At 38.7% G+C, this 21,618-nt stretch overlaps 1 protein-coding gene across 1 annotated transcript in view; it reads left to right on the top strand.

Annotated features, from left to right (window-relative positions):
• sugct (succinyl-CoA:glutarate-CoA transferase) overlaps positions 1-21,618 on the top strand; it is a 183,822-nt gene that overhangs the window by 33,744 nt on the left and 128,460 nt on the right. Inside the window, exon 9 of the mRNA XM_048174036.1 lies at positions 15,196-15,291. Coding sequence (XP_048029993.1) covers positions 15,196-15,291 — 96 coding nt within the window. The remainder of the gene's footprint in view (positions 1-15,195; positions 15,292-21,618) is intronic.

Genomic DNA, 21,618 nt, shown 5'->3' with positions numbered 1-21,618 from the left:
ACTTTTGCTGTATTTTCACACTTAAAACAATGATTTGGTAATTCTCTTGTCCTCTTTTGAGCTAAGAAATAATTCTCCTGACAGTTCTCTCCCAAGTGGTTCCATTGTTGTCAGCATTAAGTCTGAGAATGATTCAGTGGGCTATATAACACTTTCAATTGTCAAGAAACTACTTTTCTTTAAATGCTTTGGTTCAACATACTTACCTGTTGATCAAACATTGCCTTAAACTTACACCAGAATTTTTTTATTGTTTTATTTAGTAACTTTTAGGAGGGTGTACACATTTTTGCTACACAACATTTTATCACCTTGATAAGAAAATCTTATTTTCCTGAAATATTTTGATTTTCTTTGGTAATTGATTAAGCAGACTTGCTGGAACATTATATCTCTAAAGAACCCTAACATGTCTTCTAAGTAATTGAGTAATTGCTGACTTTCAGAAGTTTCAGAGGGGGTGTACTCATTTATGCTGTGCACTGTAAGGGGTGACTCAGCTCAATTTGTCCTTGTCGTATGTAATGCTGGTTTGGTAGGCATGCTAAAAGCTAATAAGTATTATATGTATTGTAAGTAGCAGTAGGCTTTCCTGCCATGCCACTGTGTACTTCATGAGCAAACCAGTTTTTGAGACCATTGAATATCTGTCCTTGCATGAGAAAATGGCACACAGACTGTGAATAATTTGAGCCTGCCATTTGCTCTTTGACTGAGCAACTTCAAAAAACTTTCATGCCGCTCGTACCGCGGCTCGTCTGCCAACCACCCATCCTGCGCGGAAATGCGAGATTACAAGGGATCTAAATAGCAGCTCTCACAGAAGACGTCAGCACCGTAAGCAGCCGGTTGAGACGCATCATGGAAATCAATGGAGTGTGAGATGCTAAGTTTACTTGTGTGTGGCTGTCTGTTGACGTTGATATTCAGCAGACTTCACCGCGTGCTACGGCCAGGATAAATATGAGCGAAGACATTGGTTCACTTGGTGAATGTTTTATATTCCCTTCTTGTTTCTTAATTACCAGGCTGTATCTGTGTTTACTGAAAACTTAAAGACTGGGATGGAGACATACAGTTTAGCACTTTTCTTTCAAATTACTTTTGCATCTGCAGTATCACATTATTTAAATAATTTTGTTGAGTTTTTCTCCATTGTACCTACCTGAAACCTCAAATACCCTCTTCAGTTGCGGCTGGTTTCCAAGGAGAAATTCTAGATTGACTAAAGTCTTGATAGATAAATATTTACATGCAACAAACATGTTTTTCATTGTATGCAGAATGACAAAAGTGTTTCCTCCCCACAACTTCTCATTGTGTTTTGACACAGGATAGAATAAGGGAGAATATAATAACTGAAGCAAACATGCATTAGAAGTGTCCAAAACACACAAGCCATGTTTATTTAAACTGAACCGCTTCGAGATTTGTAGTACGACAAACTGTAACTCGACATTTCAAACCATGTCAAATCACTGACAATGTGGAGGGATTGTGGACCTATTATTGTGCCCAAGATATTTAGAAATTGGACACTTACAGTTCAGAATTTTCAGACAAATAAGTAAAATTCCCCAATATTAGACCTAGGGCCAGATTTACTAAACAGAGCAAATTGGCGTTTGAGCGTGGTTCCAAAAAAGCGCCGATGGAAGTGATCTACTGACGACGCACTAATTAAAGAACACAGACACAGCTGGATGGATCATTTCCATAATGACCAAAGCAATCTACCAAGAGCAGTGCAAATTAGCATCTGGGTTAAGACGTGCTTTTTTTTGGGCTGTAAATTACCAGTAAATTGACTACCGCAAACCTTAGTAAATCACCTTGCACCTTCATGTAAATACTCTCCTTCCATAAATTTTGCATCTTAAAGGGAAACTCCTACAAATGCATATGCAATAAGTTCAGCTGCAAAAATAACTGTGTCCACACCTTTTCAGTGCTAATTTTTCACTGTGTGTCTTAGTAAATCTTGATAGTTGTTTTTAACACCAAAAGAGGGTTTGTGCTGGCAGAAGCTGTTAGTAAATCTAGTTCCTAATCTTTTAATATCCTCAAATATCATGGTAATGAAACAAATTGCAACACACTTTGTTTATTGCAGGGAGGATATCCGTTAGGATTCTTCTTAAATGTGCTTGCTCGGGTGATGCAGGACATGCTGGAAGAATGCCGGAAATGTGCTGTCTTTGCTCACGCTGAGCTGTAATTGCCCTGTGACTTATCACTCTCAAAATGCAGGAAATTCATTAGCAACTATCAATAGCAAATAGAAATAGATGCTATTTACACTAAGTCCAAATAGCGATAAATGCTATTTACACTAAGTGTAAATTAGATGCTATTTACACTGTGAAAATAACATTTTTCTTAGCGATACCATGTAAAAGTGTAAATAGTAATTAGATGCTGTCTGTAGGCTACTTTATATTGGCAGATACTATTTGCACCTCAGTATTTTTGTACAAAAGGATGCAATAATATCATAGAGTGTAAATGATTATATTTTAAAATTATTAAATGGATTGCCTTATTGGGAGAATAAAAACCCTCCCTACACCTTCCCCCAACCCTACCCAATAAATACTTTTAATACTATTAAACACTAGATCCACTTTTAGAACAGTTTCTTTTTTTTTTTTCTTTTTTTTTTATTGAAAATAAATGCCTTTCTGATTTCATATGTGATGGGAAAATGGAGAAGAGCGAGCTCAGCAAAAGGCAGATTCAAACCCACATTGATCGTGTTAAATTCTGGCCCCTAATCTTTTAATATCCTCAAATATCATGGTAATGAAACAAATTGCAACAGGCTTTGTTTGTTGCAGGGTGGATATCCGTTAGGATTCTTCTTAAATGTGCTCGCTCGGGTGATGCAGGACATTCCGGAAGAATGCCGGAAATGTGCTGTCTTTGCTCACGCTGAGCCGTAATTGCCCTGTGACTAATCACTCTCAAAATGCAGGAAATTCATTAGTGTTGAAGGCAGCTGACAGGGAATAATAAGACCCACAAAAAGAAAAAGGCTCTGGTTAAAAAAAAAAAAAAAAAAAATATATATATATATATATATATATATATATATATATTATTTTATAATATAATACTTGTAATTTACACCACCATTGAAAAGTTTTCTTAATGTTTTTGAAAGAAGCCTCTTCTGCTCACCAAGGCAGCATTTATTTGATCAAAAATACATTAAAATTGTGAAATATTATTACAATTTAATATAACTTTTTTCTGTGTGAATATATTGTAGACTGTAATTTATTCCTGTGATCAAAGCTGAATTTTCAGCATCATTACTCCAGTCTTCATTGTCACATGATCCTTCAGAAATCATTCTAAAATGCTGATATGCTGCTCAAGAAACATTTATGTTTATTGTCAGTGTTGAAACAGTTATGCTGCTTCATATTTTTGTGGAAACCATGATACTTTTTTTTTCAGGATTATTTGATATATAGAAAGTTCAAAAGAAAAGCATTTATTTGAAATATCATTACCATTTTAATACCATTTTAATGGGTCCTTGCTGCATTTTTTAATTTAAAAATAAATAAATTACTGACCCCAAACATTTGAACGGTAGTATATGTGGGAAAAATGCCAGAATACCAGGTTTTTTTAATGGTGGTCAATAGAAAAAGATGCTTTTTAGAATCAAAATTTAGTTGAGTCATCTATCGACAGAGGCTGATTAACTTGATCTCCTGGTTTGACATTAGCATGCTGCTAAGCTAACAATATGCTCTTTAATAAGAATAAAATGACAATACATAACAATAAAATTGGGTAAAATAATCAATTTTAATTAGATTGAACTTTTTATCTATACACATCAGTATTGCATCAGTTTTAATTGCCATTGCCAATTAAATTTTTTTTTTTTACTGAGCTTGTCAGAATACATGCAGTGCAGCTTTAGATTTTGGCCAACATAAGGCATTTCAGAAGGCCTTAAAGTGCTGCCTACATTGGCCGCTGTGAGCCTTGGACTCTGTATAAACCTAGCAAATGAACAGAGGGTTTAAAATCAGGCATCTGAGTTAAATCTGTTGTCCTGCACCGGCCTTGTGAAGATCTGTATTTTAAGGTCATCTTGTCCCATTAGTTTTCTGAAAAGATCATTCAGAAGATCCACAACACATCCAATTCTTGTTTTTGACATGATACCGCAAAACCTTTGTGCAGAGCTAACAAGTCAGAGCGCTCGTCCCCTGAATGATACCAGCTTGAACGAAGGATGTGGTTTCCAGAAATGGTTCCAATAATCCGATTGTTTGTGATCGTCTGTTGTGGTTTAAGTACATTCTCTCTTGGAACTTTTTTTTTTTCTTACCCGTCATACGTTTTTAATTGCTTCCAATTTCAGGAGAAGAAGTCCAGGCTCTGCTTGATGACTGTGCTGGATTTTGTGCAGTATTTCTTCATGTACATCAGATTCAGAGTTGCTGGTAGGAATTTATTGGATGCATATGTCTTATCTGTGGGCTGAAGGGATGATGGGTCACGGCTGCGGTGGTAGTAGACCCTAAGCTGGCAGAAATAAGTGAGTTCCTGCCTCTTTCCAAACATTCCATACTGATCGTCTTGTGGTCGCAGTAATATAACCCTTCAGCAAATTTATAGGTTCTCTGCAATAGCAAAAGCACTGAGGGCATAAGATAACCACACCACAGTTTCCTTTAATCCAGATGCAAACATGGGTATTTATGGGCAGCACTCTTTGTCCTGGAAAAAACAAAAAACCTTAGGTTGTTTGGAAATCATTATACTTGAACTCAATTATATAATGTTTCTATGGCTGTGTCCGAATTCCTGTAAAACTATGATGAAGAACTTTTTGACTGTTGATATTCCTGGGCATACTACAGTAGGACTGGGTTGACAATATTGATTTCTCGATTTTGATATGGATTCTTAAATCTCCAGAATCAATCTTTTAGTCTTTGCTGTTTTCAGTTGATGCATGAACAAAATGTAATCAAATATTATTTGCAGCATGGTTGCAATCCAGTAATCACAATAAGCTTTGTGGTTACTTTTGATATGATCCAAAGTCTCAGCTTTCTAACTCTGTCAGATTCATTACGGAATTGAAATAATAAGTACCTATTTGGCGCTCTTTAAAGGACCTATTATGCCTCTTTTCAGAAGATGTAATATAAGTCTCTAGTGTTCCCAGAAAGTGTCTGTGAAGTTTCAGTTCAAAATACCCCACAGATCGTTTATTATAGCTTGCCAAATTTGCCCCTATTTGGGTGTGAGCAAAACCACGCCGTTTTTGTGTGTCCCTTTAAATGCAAATGAGCTGCTTTCCAAAAGAGGGTGGTGCTTTAACAGCTCATGCTTCAGTTGCTCAACAACAACAAAGCTGGAGAATCTCACTCAAGCTAAAATGAGGATTGTCAGTAACGGTGTTCGGCCTTACATTGTTCAAACCGGAGTCGACACTGATGGAGAGAGAAAGTTACAACTTATAGAATGAAACTGGACGTTTCTGAATGGTTAGTGGATAAATTTATGTAGTTGCTGTGGAGTTGATTCAACTCATCAACTAGCATGTGCCGTCATGTTAAACAACATTGAATTTACCCTTGTTTGTGAAGCAGTCTGGTGTACTCTTCTTCTTCTCTAAAGCAGCCCAACATGGCCTCGCCCCCTTTGTTGCGTGTTTTGCCATGGCATTAAAACTGGTATTTTGTAAGTATTTTGACAGAAACAGTATAACTCAATGAAATGTTTTATGTCACATAATAGCTTTAATAGTGTTTCAACTGCGGAAAGACATCAATAAAACAGCTTGTAAACAAATTAATTGAATTGCAAGCTTGTGAATCCAAATTGTGAAATTTGTCAGTACCATCCCAATACTACAGTGCATCTGTCATGTTGGCATCTTTTACCCGTATGTTCCATAAATAACTATGAGGAACAATTTGCTTGTAGCACTTACACTTGGAAGGAGCTGCCCAAGTTGTGGTTCTCTTTATCCTTTTTTTTTATTTAGTTGTTTGAATCTGTTTGCTCATCATCTCCTTTGGCCTTATGCGATAGCTAAGGCCCAATCCCAATTCTATTTTATACCCCTTCGCCATTCCCCTTGCCCCTTGAAACAGAGTGGCAAGGTGTAGGGGTAAAAATATTCCCCTAAGAAACAGGACACCACTACACCATTGCACATGTTGTCATCCCTAGTTTCTTTTATTAGTGTCCTGTAACATTTATACAGTATAAACAGCAATGAAGTGCGCGAGCATGTTTAACAGATTACTCACTCCTAACTTTGTTTTGCGCTGTATTTTGGACGGCGATCGGTTTCAGTTTGAAAACGTATGAGCCTTCGAGTTTCCCAAGACTGGTGAAGCCGCTTTTCCATCAGGCCAAGCTGTTTGTTTAACCGTTCCATTCCGTGCCGAGCCGGCTAATACGGATATGGTTTGGTTTTCTATTGTGGTGCTGCTCTTTGCAAAGTAATACAAAGGAGTCAGTTGTTGCCTTGATAATGCAAGAGTTTACATACGATACGAGATGCAAATAGCGTCTGCGCTTTGAAGGATGACAGGATATTTCTTTTAACTGTATTACTAATTTTTGTTCACATCATTCAAATAGCGTGTTTAGCAAGCTACGGAGAAACTGGCATCCAGGTAACACATAAGTGATCGATCCTGAGTGGAAATATCACTACCATGAACACTACACGCATTCTAGCAGCACGGTAGTCTGTGTATGCAGGGAAATTTCTCATACCCCTTCGTTTGAAGTGTGGTCCTGAAAAATCTTCGTTTGAAGGGCTATCTGGCCCTTCCCCTTACCCCTACCTCTCTAGCCAAAATAGAATAGAGACACCCCTACCCCTTCACATGAACACACAAAACTAAGGGGTAAGGGGTAGAAATGGGATTGGGCCTAAGTCTTCACTGATTGCACACTTCAGAATCTCAGCAGATGCTGTAAATTATAATTTTCACATAATCTGTAGCAGTGAAGTGTGCATATTCAGACTTTGCCTTCTGGAATGCATTTTTCTACTTTGCGTTTGCAACTGATTAAAAGAAAATCAATAATGCTTTTTGTTTTTGCCGCCCTAAATAAGTTTGATTCTATAACTGTCAGTCGTAAAATAAACAGCTGTCTGTTGAAAAATCAAATTGGCAACATAAAGACAGAAATGTAAAACAGAGACTTTAGAACTCATAAAAGCATTTTTATTACCAAAAATGTACATATGTGAAAAAAAAAAAATGCTTTATATACTGTTCTTTCTTTCTTTCTTTCTTTTTTTTTTATTACTACATACTTTTTCATCTTATGAGACCTGCCCTGGGTAGAGTAAGGTAACAAAAGTATTGACAATTACGCTGGGTTGTCTTTGGTTTTTGTTTTGAGAGAAACAGCTTGAAAAGTTTTTACATTTTCTTAGATGTTGTGCCAAGAACAAGTTTCGAGCTCAGGAGAGAAGACTGAGATGTGCTTTAGTTCATTCTATTTTGTTTTAATTGGAAAATACCTGGCTAGAAGAACATGTGTGCAGCAGATTCGGAGAACTGTGATATTCAGTGACCTCTTGCTACCCTGTAAATGTTTATCACATGTTAAATTAAAGATCTGTGGTGAATACTACACATGAAGTGCTATGAGTATAACAAGATGCTACTTGTTTTTTTTTTTGTCTTTGAACTCATTCATGTTCTTGGCTCTAGCTTTCTGTTGCGTTGAATTGTTGGATAGAGTGTTGACTCTTATTGAGTTTGTTGGGGAGCAGCAGTCTGCTGGGAAATAACTTGAGTTCAGTCCCAGTAAGGCAAGTCAGTTCACTCAGTGGCCTTATTTCCAGTGCCTTATTTCCAAGGAATAAATGTATAGCTCTCCTTTGCTTGAACGAGAAGGAAAAAAAAATCTAAATTATGTCAAAAAATAAAAATGGAGAGCACCAATAAATTGACAACAAATGGATTCATAACATTTAGCTTCTTTAGCTCAAATTATGCTAAACATAAAATACATTTATGCACATGCATAAAAGGGGACACATTTATCAATAAAGATATTAGGACTAGATCAGTGCTGTAGAACCTGTAGCCCCAGTGCTGTTATTATTAAAGCTGCAGTCTGTAACATTTTTTGGTTAAAAATTATCCAAAATCAATTTTTTAACAATTACATAACCAGCCAGTGTTCAAAACTATTTAATTATCTTGTCTCGATTCACAACGGTAAGCTTGTAATAATGTTTTATAATAAGAGCGACATGGTGGATTTCCGTGGGAAATTCGAGCATGCAGCAGTTCGTCTGTGCGTCATTACGTCACATCCGTAAACAGAAAGCAAGGAGTTCCGTCCAGGCTAGTCGGTTTTATCACGTGAGGATGCTGCTGGTAGCGGCACATTTATAGCCTTTTCTCACAGCAGCTGAAATAATTAAACTTATCATTTTGATGGCGAATTGTAATCCAGAAACGTCCAAATGACAATCATCAGTGACAACTGGAGATTCACCTGTAGTCAAAAGACTTTGGACTGTGGAGTGGCCACAGAAATTGAAATCTACAGGTAACGCTAATATACACTAAATACACAGTCACGCAATGCTGATGTTGTTAAATTTAACAATTTGAGAACAATATAACAGTAATAATAATTTGCATGGTTTGACGTGATCTGAGCTAAGCGATCATTAGATTTAATCATCATTGGCAGCACGATTTATTGTAGGCCTAATGCTTTTTTCCTCAGTTGGTCAGAACAAAAGTGGCAGAAATGTTACTTACTTGTTCAGATTATATTTTCCAGTGAAAATTCTTATATTGGTCATACTTTCAAGACGTAGAATCTGTGATTCTGAAGTACAGTAACCACACCGGTGCGGTGACTGACAGCAAACATTAGATTCATCCGCGCTGACGAGCTATGCCGAGGCACAACGCATGTACAGATAACTGTTCCGCATATGACTGCAATTGCAGGTTTCAAACAGAGATGGCGACAAAGAGGAAAAATTGCAGACTGCAGCTTTAACTAAAATTATCACTGAAATAAAGCTGAAATAAAATATACATGTTTACCCCCCCCCCCCCCCAAAAAAAAACAAAAACAAAAAAAACCCACTTTAACCCCTGATTTCACATACAAGACTCAAGCTAGTCCTAGAATAAAATACGTGTTTGAGCTGTTTTAACTGAAAGCAACTTGTACTGACATATCTTAAAATATGTCAGTGCCATTGTTTTGGCTCAAGATGCACACCAGTAATATTTTTTCTAGGGTACATTTATAAAAGCTGCTTAAATGTCATAATAGAACTAAGGCCTATTTCTGGCTTAATCTAAGTCCTATCTGTGAAACCTGGCTTAAGTAAAATAGTGAAAAGTTTAGGCTGAAGTACTAAAATTATGAAACTTAAAATTTTAATAAAAATAGTTAAATGGAAGTATTAAAAAAAAAAACAACAAATAAAAATGACAGCACATAGATTACTAAAACTTTTAAAAAACTTTAAAGCTAATTATTAAAAATATTAAAACATGAATAAATATTAATAAATAAATGAATGTTAATATATTAATAAATACTACAATAGTGTGTGCGTGTGTGTGTGTGTGTGTGTGTGTGTATAATATACACACACACTATATTGCCAAAAGTATTGGGACACCCCTCCAAATCATTGAATTCAGGTGTTCCAATCACTTCCATGGCCACAAGTGTATAAAATCAAGCACCTAGGCATGGAGACTGCTTCTACAAACATTTGTGAAAGAATGGATCGCTCTCAGGAGCTCAATAAATTCAAGCATGGTACCGTGATAGGTTGCCACCTGTGCAATAAGTCCATTTGTGAAATTGCCTCACTACCAGATATTCCACGTAAAATCACAGAGCGGGGTCAGTGCATGCTGTGGCGCACAGTGCGCAAAAGTCAATAGCTACGGACCTACAAACTTCATGTGGCCTTCAGATTAGCTCAAGAACAGTGCATAGAGAGTTTCATGTAATGGGTTTCCATGGCCGAGCAGAAAGCGTCGGATGCAGTGGTGTAAAGCACACCGTCACTGGACTCTAGAGCAGTGGAGACGTGTTCTCTGGAGTGACCAATCACGCTTCTCTGTCTGGCAATCCGATGAACGAGTCTGGGTTTGGTGGTTGCAGGACAACGGTACTTGCCTGAATGCATTGTGCCAAGTGTGAAGTTTGGTGGAGGGGGATTATGGTGTGGGGTTGTTTTTCAGGGGTTGGGTTTGGCCCCTTAGTTCCAGTGAAAGGAACTCTTAATGCTTCGGCATACCTAGACATTTTAGACAGTTTCATGCTTCCAACTTTGTGGGAACAGTTTGGGGATGGCCCCTTCCTGCACACCAGTGCACAAAGCAAGGTCCATAAAGACATGGATGAGCGAGTTTGGTGTGGAGGAACTTGACTGGCCTGCACAGAGTCCTGACCTCAACCCGATAGAACACCTTTGGGATGAATTAGAGTGGAGACTGTGAGCCAGGCCTTCTGCACATACACACACACACAAACAAAGGTTTGTTTTGCTATCAAAGTGAGGACATTCCATATGCGTAATGGTTTTTATACTGTACAAACTGTACATTCTGTCCCCCTACACTACCCCTACCCCTAAACCTACCCATCACAGAAAATTGTCTGCATTTTTACATTTTTAATAAAACATTGTTTAGTATGTTTTTAAAGTTATTTTAAATATGAGGACTGAAATGTCCTCATATTTCATTTTTATTGTAATACCAGTGTAATACCCATGTCATTATACAAATTTGTGTCCTCATAAATCACAAAAACGCTCACACACACAAACACACACACAAAAATCTCAACGCACGCGAGTTGTCTTTCGTGTCTTACGGATGAATGTTTAAATTGGCAAGGTTTAAATGAGTGTAGTTTAAACACAGATAACAACGTGAGATGTTCAGGTCTCAGCAGCGCTCGTGCGCTATCAACACCCGGGTGATGACGTCGTAAATGACTGCTCATAGAGCATACGGCTCTCACATTGAACATTTGTTTACGAAGAGTGACTGTTTTGTCCATGTTCTTTTGATCATCGCTGTTGTAACGTATTGGGAAACCAGAATGCATATCCATCGACTGAAACATACATTAGCCAAATCCGTCTGTCTGTTTTACACGTTGTTGTTTAACAAACCATATTATAGATGCGTTGTCCAATTTGGGATAACCCACGGTGCAAGGGCATGCCGAACTGTGGGTGGAGAACCGAACGGTTTGATTGTTTTACAGAGAACCGTTCCATGCCTAATAGTAAAATAACACCCTGTGAAGTGCTGTCAAAACAGTGTATGCATAAAAAGGTGGGAAAGAAAATAAGTGAGAATTTGTGCGATTTGAAAACAGTTGTGATTAAAACAATGAGCAAAGAACTATAGATTTAATTTATCTAGTAGTTACTTGACATAATGTAATGCCAGCTGTATGTTTGGTTGTTTACATTGAAAATATTTTCTTTTTTATTAATTTTTGAAGCCGCAACAAAATAAAAAGTTGTGGTGCACAAGGTGGTGAGTATAAAGAATAAACGAGATATATAGCGCTTTACTAATGTACTGCTGTACACCCAGAGTGCTTTACAATCATATCAGGGGTCTCTCCTCATCCAACGCCAGTGTGCAGCATTCACTTGGGTGATGGGACGGCAGCCACTGAACAGCAGCAGTGCGCTCAACACACACCAGCTGTAGGTGGATTTGAGAGAGTGATAGGGTATTATTTGGAGGCCATAATTGATAAGGGCCAATGGAGGGAATTTAAGCAGGACAACAGTGTTACACCCCTACTCTTTACAAGAAGTGCCATTTAATTTTTTTTTAATGACCATAGAGAGTCAGGACCTCAGTTTAATTTCCCAACTGAAGGACGGTGCCTATTACAGTATAGTGTCCCTATCACTACACTGGGGCATTAGTGTCACGGAAATCACAAAGTCCAGGAAACAAGATCCATTTGCAGCATTTATTGGGGAAATCCAGAAACGTAATCCACAGACAGGCAAGGGTCAGAATCCATAAAGGCAGTCCATACAAAAAACATGAAACATGAAAACCAAAAACCAAAACGGGGAACCGGGAAACCATACATGAAAACACCATAACAAGAGCAGAGACAAACCAGGTATAAATAGACAGACACTAATGAACAAACACAAAACAGCTGGTTGCAATGACAAGGTGTAATGAGTCCGGGAAGTGAGTATGGGTAATGTAGTCCGATGGGTGAAAACAAGAGTCTGGGATGGAGTGCCCTCTAGTGGCTGATTAGGGCACTCTCACTAGTGATCATGACATTACCCCCCCCTCAAAGGAGCGGCTACCAGACGCTCCACCAGACAAAAAAAAAAAAAAAAAAACTAAAAAACCCCACAAAAACTCAGGAGGGAGGTGGACAGGAGGAGGATCAGGGGGAGGGATGGTGGCCAGGTCCAGAGTCCCCAACTGAGGGCCAAGGGGGAGCCGGAGGAACAGACCAGGCGGGTTCCAGCTTGTCTGGAGTCCTGGCTGATTGCCAGGGCGGCGCTGGAGGAACTAACCAGGCGGGCACCGGCAGGTCTGGATTCCTGGCTGATTGCCAGGGCGGCGGCAGGGCTGACCAAGGGTGCTCCGTGGCCATATCAGGGAGAGCGGGCAGCTCGGTGACGGCCTCCGTGGTCGTATTAGGGAGAGCGGGCAGCTTGGTGACGGCCTCCGTGGCCGTATCAGGGAGAGCGGGCAGCTCAGTGACGGCAGCAGGCTCGGGCTGCTCTGGCGGCGCCGGCAGGGCAAGGCGCTTAGTTGGCGCCGGCAGGGCAAGGCTCTTGGGAAAACAGAGAACAACCTCTGGAGTGGACTCACTGACTGGAGCGGGCTCTGGAGTGGACTCAGTGGCTGGAGCGGACTCACTGGCTGGAGCAGGCTCTGGAGTGGACTCACTGACTGGAGCGGGCTCTGGAGCGGACTCACTGACTGGAGCAGGCTCTGGAGCAGACTCACTGACTGGAGCGGGCTCTGTAGTGGACTCACTGGCTGGAGCGGGCTCTGGAGTGGACTCACTGGCTGGAGCGGACTCACTGACTGGAGCGGGCTCTGGAGTGGACTCACTGGCTGGAGCGGGCTCTGGAGTGGACTCACTGGTTGGAGCGGACTCACTGGCTGGAGCGGACTCTGGGAAGGCCTCCAGGCCTTGAGAAATGACTGAATCCTTTCTCCTCCTCTTCCTTTTTTTACGTGAGTTAGGCGGTGAACCTGTGCCCACCTCCTCGGTGGACTCTGGAGCGAACTCACAGGCTGGAGCGGGCTCTGGAGCGGATTCACGGGCTGGAGCGGACTCTGGCTGAGCATGTGTTGCCCAATGACTTCTGTGGGAGAGATAGCTGACAAAGCCCCAAAAATCCAGGGTCTGGAGCCCCTCCAACTCACACTGAGGCAGAGGGTCATCAAGGCATCCATTGAAAATCCCTTTTAGTGCCTCATCATTATAGCGCAGCCCTCTCGCCATAGTCCAGCAAAACACTGGGCAAAACACCCTACCTCTCTTCCCTCCTGTCGCAGAGCCACCACTGCCCGAAATAGAGCCATCCGCTCTCCAATGGAGGCTGGGGGACGAATCTGAATGCTCATGCTGCTGGATCTAGAAATGGTGTTTTCTGTCACGGAAATCACAAAGTCCAGGAAACAAGATCCATTTGCAGCATTTATTGGGGAAATCCAGAAACATAATCCACAGACAGGCAAGGGTCAGAATCCATAAAGGCAGTCCATACAAAAAACACGAAACATGAAAACCAAAAACCAAAACGGGAAACCGGGAAACCATACATGAAAACACCATAACAAGAGCAGAGACAAACCAGGTATAAATAGACAGACACTAATGAACAAACACAAAACAGCTGGTTGCAATGACAAGGTGTAACGAGTCCGGGAAGTGAGTATGGGTAATGTAGTCCGATGGGTGAAAACAAGAGTCTGGGATGGAGTGCCCTCTAGTGGCTGATTAGGGCACTCTCACTAGTGATCATGACAATTAGGACCCACACAGACCCCTTGCTGGTCTCACTAACTCTTCCAGCAGCAACCTTGTTTACCCAGGAGGTCTCCCATCCAGTTACTGACCAGGCTCAACCCTGCTTAGCTTCAGTGGGCTACCAGTCTTGGGCTGCAGGGTGACATGGCTGTGGCACTAATGAATTTTCTGTGTGCAAAATATGATATATTCTTGATAATGACATTGATTTCTCAAGAAAATTTTTGACCCTGAAAAAAAACATGATCCAAGTCGATTGTATGCATTACACATTTTTCTGTTTATACTGTCTCTGGTTCAGGACCTAATCATTTTAATGAGCTTACTGCCTGAGCTTTACAGTATATCTATTTTATTAACATATCAAAACTGTCCTAAGCTAAACATTCACAGCATTGTATTACTTGATTTAAGAAACGTCACCAATGTGATTTAGTGTTGACCTAATAAATGATTTTTATATGCTTGCATATGGACAAAAATTAGATTGTTTCCAGCAGTTTAAACACAGACAGAAACGTTTTGGTAAACAAAAGCCTCAGTGTAAGACGTCATGGAAATAAACTAGCTGGAAAGTGATGAATGGGTTGAGCTCAAGGTGTACAACAGGACAGGCTGCGGAAGGAGGCTGGGCCGGTCTGGAGTGGCACAACAATTGCGTCCAGACTGTTAAATCTTCACCGACATGCTTTGATCTGACAAAATATTTCACCTCCCTTAACATTCTCAGCGTCCTCTCAGTACATCGTTATACACTGCAAAATATTGTCTCAGCTGCGTTGCTTCTGATTTGATGTCACTTGGGTATCATAAAAAAGCCAGTACCTTTTTTTATTTTTTTAACAGCTTTATTCAAATGTTTTAACTAAGATGGTTTTTGAATCTGAAATGTTAAATGATTTTTTTTTTTTTTTTTGGTTTTGGACCAACTCTTGAAGATTTTGTTGGTTCCTTTTCCAGAATAACAAACAGTGGATTCCAGTTGGAGGAACGCTTTACAGCACAGCCACATGAACTGCTGTGTCAGCCACATAAGAGTTTGCTGAACTCACTAAACAGCAGGGTGTAATGAGCTTACTGACAGTTATCAAGATTTAAAACTTTATTTTCTTTTTTTCTCCTTCAATATGTCTGCAGGTTGCTTGTCTAACTCACATCGCTGCCAACTACCTCAACGCTGGTATAGAAGCCAGGCGATGGGGAACTGCCCATGGAAGCATTGTCCCTTATCAGGTACCTGTTACTATTTCCAAACACTACCATTTACATCATAAGCTTAAAGTTTTAATGCTTTTGAGTGTCCTCATTCTTTGCTGCTTATATTATCTCAATGGCAATGTTAAAAGATTTTAAAAAATGTCATTTAATTTAAAGAGCACCTATTATGCTTTTTTAATAAACTTTCTTTAGTGTGTAATGTTGCTGTTTGAGCATGAAAAAGGTCTGCAAAATCACTCTAAAGGGAGTTTCTGAACTTTCCCGGAAGACGTTTTTCTCCGGGAACGAACACGTCACAAGATTCCTCATTTAAATAATTCCATCCAAAGGCATACGCAAAATAAAGGGGCGGGGCCTGATTGACTTAGTAGTGTGTTGAAACTCGCAGTTATGGTAAGGGCTGTTGACCAATCACTGATCCAGCCAACTAATCAGAGCACATTGTGCTTTTCAGAAGGAGGGGCTTCATAGAGACAGGAACTAAACAGAGCGTTACAGAGTGCTGCAACACTGTGTTTTTTAACATAAAAACCATTTTGTAAGAGCCCAAAAAACAAAATCAAGACTTTGTAAAAGGGCATAATATGGCCTCTTTAACCCTTTCATGCATGAATTATGATAACCTCAGTCAGGATTTTTGTTCCTGTGTGTTTTTATTTCCCTTAGGGCATGTAAAATAAAATTTGAAATTATTTTTTTTACACATATTTTTAAGATGTAAGTGAACGGTATGCATTTATGGTTCTTAACTGAAGAGATACTGCATTAAACATTACACTAATAACAGCAATATTGTGCATATTTAACAAACAAATGAGTACAATTATATAAAATCATGTGAAAACTATAAAATATATACAAATAACATACAAAATGTAATCAGATTACTTTTTGATGTAAGTAGTAAAGTAACGCATTACAAGTAACGTGCGTTATATTATCAGATAATTTTTTGATGTAAGGAGTAAAGTAATGCATTACAAGTAATGTACGTTATGTTATCATATTTTTTTTGATGTTACGAGTAAAGTAATGCATTACAACTAACATGCATTACGTAATCAGATTACTTTTTGATGTAAGGAGTAAAGTAATGCATTACAAGTAACATGCATTATGTAATCGGATTACTTTTTCGATGTTACACGTAATGCATTACAAGTAACATGCATTACGTAATGAGATTACTTTTTTGATGTAACAAATAATGCATTACAAGTCACATACATTACTTGTAATTACTTGTAACATGCATTACGTATGTAATCACATTACTTTTTTATGTTAATGCAAATTACATTCTAATAACAAATACATTTATTTACAGTCAAAAAAGTTACTTCAGATGAAGTATTTTTGGTTACACTTTATTTTAAGGTGTCAGTATTACAGTGTAATTATACATTTAAGTTCTGAGTAATGACAATGAACTACATGTACTTACTATAGGGTTAAGGTTAGGATGAGGGTTTGGTTTAGGGTTAATTGCACATAATTATGCATAATTTCTAGTTACTACAGTAAATACATGTAACATATGTAACAATGACACTGTAAAATAAAGTGTTACCGTATTTTCTATTAATTTTTTTTAACCAGTCAGTAATAGTATGAATTGTAACTGAAATATAACTAGTGATGCATGATGTCCAATTTAGTGGACAGATGATTGCTCAGAATTACTTCCTAATCTAAAAACAATACTTGGAAAATTTAACTGTGATATGACTCATTATATATTGCTTGATGCCACAACTTTTTTTACCTGCAAGAGTCTCCTAGGATAGAAGGAATGTATGGATATTCCAGAGCAACTTCAGCATTTCTGACTGGCCATCGGCCATCTTGGTTTGGAGAGGAAAAAAATCGACACACAACAGCTTGCCACTTGGTTGCAGTGGATAGGATGATGCACTAGTGTTCACTGTAGAGGTTGATGTGCAACTGTGCCATCAAAACCCATGCATATGCAAGAAAATGCTTTTTGAATAGCTGTCCACTGTAGTGACCTCTATGCATGAAAATTTTCAACTAAAAAAAAAAAAAAAAAAAAGACAAGTCTTGATCACTTATTCTCAGACCCTTATTACTTATTTATCATCATCATCATCATTGTTTGCCCTGATGAGTCAATACATGGTAATGAAGCCGCAATTTCTGCTAAATTGCCTGTTTGTTATGCCTGTGTGGCTGTCCAGTTATATTTGTTACCACTCCTCTGCTGTGAGTAATGATGTTTTAGAAAGGACTGACCAGTGCATACAAACATTTGTTTGACCGGTTCATACGTTTGACCAGTGCATGCAAACATACAAACCTTTGTTTGTTTTTGACAATTATTCATGAGGAGGATTTTTTTAAAGATAATTTACATGAATTTTTGTCGGATGACTGCATCTCTGGAATTGATTGCCTACGTTCTACCAGATGCCACCTCTTTATCTGCTCTTAGAGCAAAACAGACTCACTTTATTTTACAGTGTTCATTTTACTGTTTGTTTGCCCAAGTGATTGCTCCTTAATACAAATGAACTACATTTACTTAATGTGGAACTATTTTACGGAGCTGGTTGTACTTGCATGTGGTGATTTTTGTTAGTATTAGGCTCATTTAAGATGGCAAGCTTCTCAGCTTTAATGCATATGAGAGTAGGTGGCTACAGTCAGGAGAGGAGTGAAAAAAAGAGCTGTCAAGTCAGGCATCTTCCATGTCTCGTAGTAGGCCAGCAATCTATGTAAGCAAAGAAAATATAATGTTCATGTTCTCAGTGTCAGTGAAGTGGATTATTTTGAAATATTGCTGCTGGTACATGAGGACAAACAAGTAATCCAATTCATCTTTCTGGTTCTCGAATCTGATTGGCTGAGAGCCGTGCTATATTTTAGTGATAACAGCACTCTTACCTCTTTACCGCTTGTATCACTCCGCTTTTGGTGGCCAAGCAAATCCACCTGTAATTTTTGCAAATTTTACACTTGTACCACGAACTGTAGATTCTAATTTTTTTAGGCGAGAATGTAGTTGTTTAGACCTGAAATATGTGACTCATATTTAATCATAGCGCCCATTTTGCAATTTGTTTAGACGTTGTCGGAGATGCGAGCTCCAGGCCATCAGCGGCCATTCGGTGTACCTGCCGAGAAGAGCTTCATCTCAGCCAGTGCTTCGGCGATTTCCCGCTGGCTCTTATAGTGGTTAAACACGAGATATAATTCATTTTGGGTACATAAAACAGGCAATCTTTGGTTTTATTAATCAATTGACTTGTTCCAGAGCAAATCGAATTGTGTTATGTTAAATTTGATAATTTAATATTCAAGGCTATATTTAACTTGCATCCTCTATAGCACAGCATACTGGCTACAACTAGACGGGAAATATCAGACAAAGACTCTTCTCCGCTCTTCAAATACATAAAACATTAGCCTTTATAGACATAGTGTTTCTTGAACAAAGAAAACACTGTACTTTTTTTTTCCCAAACATCAGATCTTTATTTACCTTTGCATTGCAAACAAGCAACTGCGTGTGGCACTTCATTCACTATAGAGGTGGGGCAGATTTATAGAGGTTTGACTGACAGTTTGAGTATCCAGTGGAGTTCCGAGGTTTTGTCCACAAGCTCTTTAAAATCCATGTTCATTCGTTAAATATTTTTAAAACCCACATATAGGCATAAAGGGTGACCAATAGCATTGATATTTTTAAAATAAAATCAAACAAAAATGAGGAAATATGGAGAGACGAGGTTTCCGTCTGTATTTTTTTTTTTTAATCAAATAAATGCAGCCTTGGTGATCAGAAGAAAAAATATTACCAACCCCAAACCTTTGGATGGTAGTTTTGAAGTAGTTTAAAAATGTAGGAGAGTGACTTGCATCATTTGCGGTTTATTTGTTTGTTTGCTGCCTTTGGTGTTCATTTCCATTGCTCTGATTGGTGGATTCTCTTGTCAAGATTATGGGTATTGTAGTTCTTCAAAGGGAGCTTGGCTATTTTCTTTTCTTTTTTAATCACTCTGACATGTGGCATCTATACAGCACAGTCACGGCAATAAAACTACCACAACATTACCAAATCAAACGTGGAATAAACATAACATCTCAAGTTCTTGTGGTCATAATATTAAAGAACAAAAATCAGTTGGTCACAACAGTTTACTTGTTGGTTAAGACCAAAGACGATCCTTAAATGATTCCTCTGTTGTCACTTACAACAATTCATTTAATTTCACTTAAGTTTAATGAGCTGCAGCCTTTCATGTTCTGACAGCATTCCCAGGATAAACATCGGACCCCGTTTTCACGCCACTCGCACCCAGCAGACGTTCATATCGCATCATATAGCACGTATGAAACAGGAAGACTGGAGACAGCTTCTGAATTAGTTAGCGGCTCTGGTCGGCAGATGTTCACAGCGTGACGTACAATGTCCTCCGTTTGATTTTTCTCACTTTTATTGACGAGGGGCGACCAGTGGAACGTCTTGAATGGCTAGGGTGTAGTTTCATCCGCAGCAGGACACTAAGAACAGAAGTCTTTTCTCAGAAAGTCCTTAAGGCACTATTGGCCAGCCACATGGACCTCCGCTCAGTGAAGAATCATTCATCCTCCAGCTATCGTTCTACCAGTTGACCTCGCTGTTTGACTGGTGACGCTCTTCAACACTCTTACCTCTCGTTGTAGAACAGCACGAGAAAAGAAGCAAGGCTTAGCTTGCAAAGGTGTGTGGTGAAATGCAAGATTTACGATGAACCAGGGTCTATCTTGTTTTAATTACCATGTCAGTTTCAAAAGAACTCCTAATCGCTCCCATATTTGTGTTGAAGTGCTGAATGTTTGGCCTGTTGGCTGCTCAGAGTACTATAAAGTTGTAGAGTTGCGTAACATGGGCTCTACAAGTTTTCAAGTGCAGATGGATTTATTATACTGAGTGAATGTCAAGGAATGACTGCACTTTTGTTTGTGAATGTGATGAGGACAATGCAAACATCGCATTGTCAAGATTTTTATATTATCTGTAGCGTGGTTTGATTAATTTTTATCACGATATAGAATAGCCTATTATAAAAAGATGAATATACTGACAATATACTATATACTCTATATACTAACAGAAGAAGGCGTTTTATTTGTATAGCGCCTTTCCACAAGCCCAAGGTCGCTTAACAAAGTTAAACTTTACAAACAACACAAAAATAAACACAAAACATCAGATACAAATAATTGAAAACACATTTCAAACAAATACATTTAAAGTTGAGACTTAAAAGCAGATAGAGAAGAGATATTATTAAGAGAAGGAAGTAATGTATTCTAGACCTTGGGAGCGTTGATACAAAAAGATCATCTACCTATAGTAGACAGCTGGAATGTAGGAACTGACAATAGGCCAAGTTCAGATAATATAAGAGACCCGGTGGAGTAGATCTGATAAATATAGAAGTGCAAGACCATTTAGAGCCTTAAAGGTTAACAGGAGTACCTTAAAATGAATACGTGATGCAACAGGTAAGCAGTGAAGATCATGGAGAAGGGGAGTTATGTGAGCATTACTTCTAGTCGAGGTGAGCACTCTCACAGCTGTATTTTGTACATACTGTAGACTTTTAATATGTTTTTTGTTTTGTTTTGTTTTTTTTGGTAAACTAATTAACAAGACATTGCAGTAGTCCAAACGAGAAGTTATTAGTGCATGAACAAGGGTTTTTTGCATCAGCCAGATTGAGGGAAGGAGCCAAGACGTACGATAATACGCAGGTGATAAAAAATAGTTTTTAACAACTTAAGCAATATGTGAAACAAAGGAACGAGGGGAAGCAAATAAAACACCAAGATTATGTACAGGGGAGGAGGGTTTAACAAGAACCCCATCTATGTCAAAGGACAGGTCCATTCTATTTCCAGGCATGGTGGAGCTGATCAGCATTATTTTGGTTTTGCTGTCATTTAGTTTAAAGAAAATTCAGGGATATCCAGTGATTGATTTGTCTAATACATGCAGTGAGTGAGTCAGGCAGAGATGAAATATCAGAGGAGGTGGTAAGATAGATTTGGATGTCATGAGAATAACAATGAAAATGAAATGAATATCACCAAGTGGCAGCATTTAGGTGATAAAAAGTATTGGACCAAGAACTGAGCCCTGTGGAACACCTTGTGTCAGTGAAATTGTTGTGGACTTATACCCTTGTATGGTGATATAGTATTTTCATTCAATGAGATAAGAAATGAATCAGGGAAGAGCAGAACCACTGATTCTAATATCAGAAATTTGGACTAAGTTGAACTTAGATCCAGGAGAATTAAGATGTTTGTAAACCCAGCATCCATAGAAAGAAG

Source organism: Megalobrama amblycephala, linkage group LG22 (genome assembly GCF_018812025.1).
Source record: "Megalobrama amblycephala isolate DHTTF-2021 linkage group LG22, ASM1881202v1, whole genome shotgun sequence".
NCBI classification, from domain to species: Eukaryota; Metazoa; Chordata; class Actinopteri; order Cypriniformes; family Xenocyprididae; genus Megalobrama; species Megalobrama amblycephala.
This window is presented reverse-complemented; position numbering and strand designations above follow the sequence as displayed.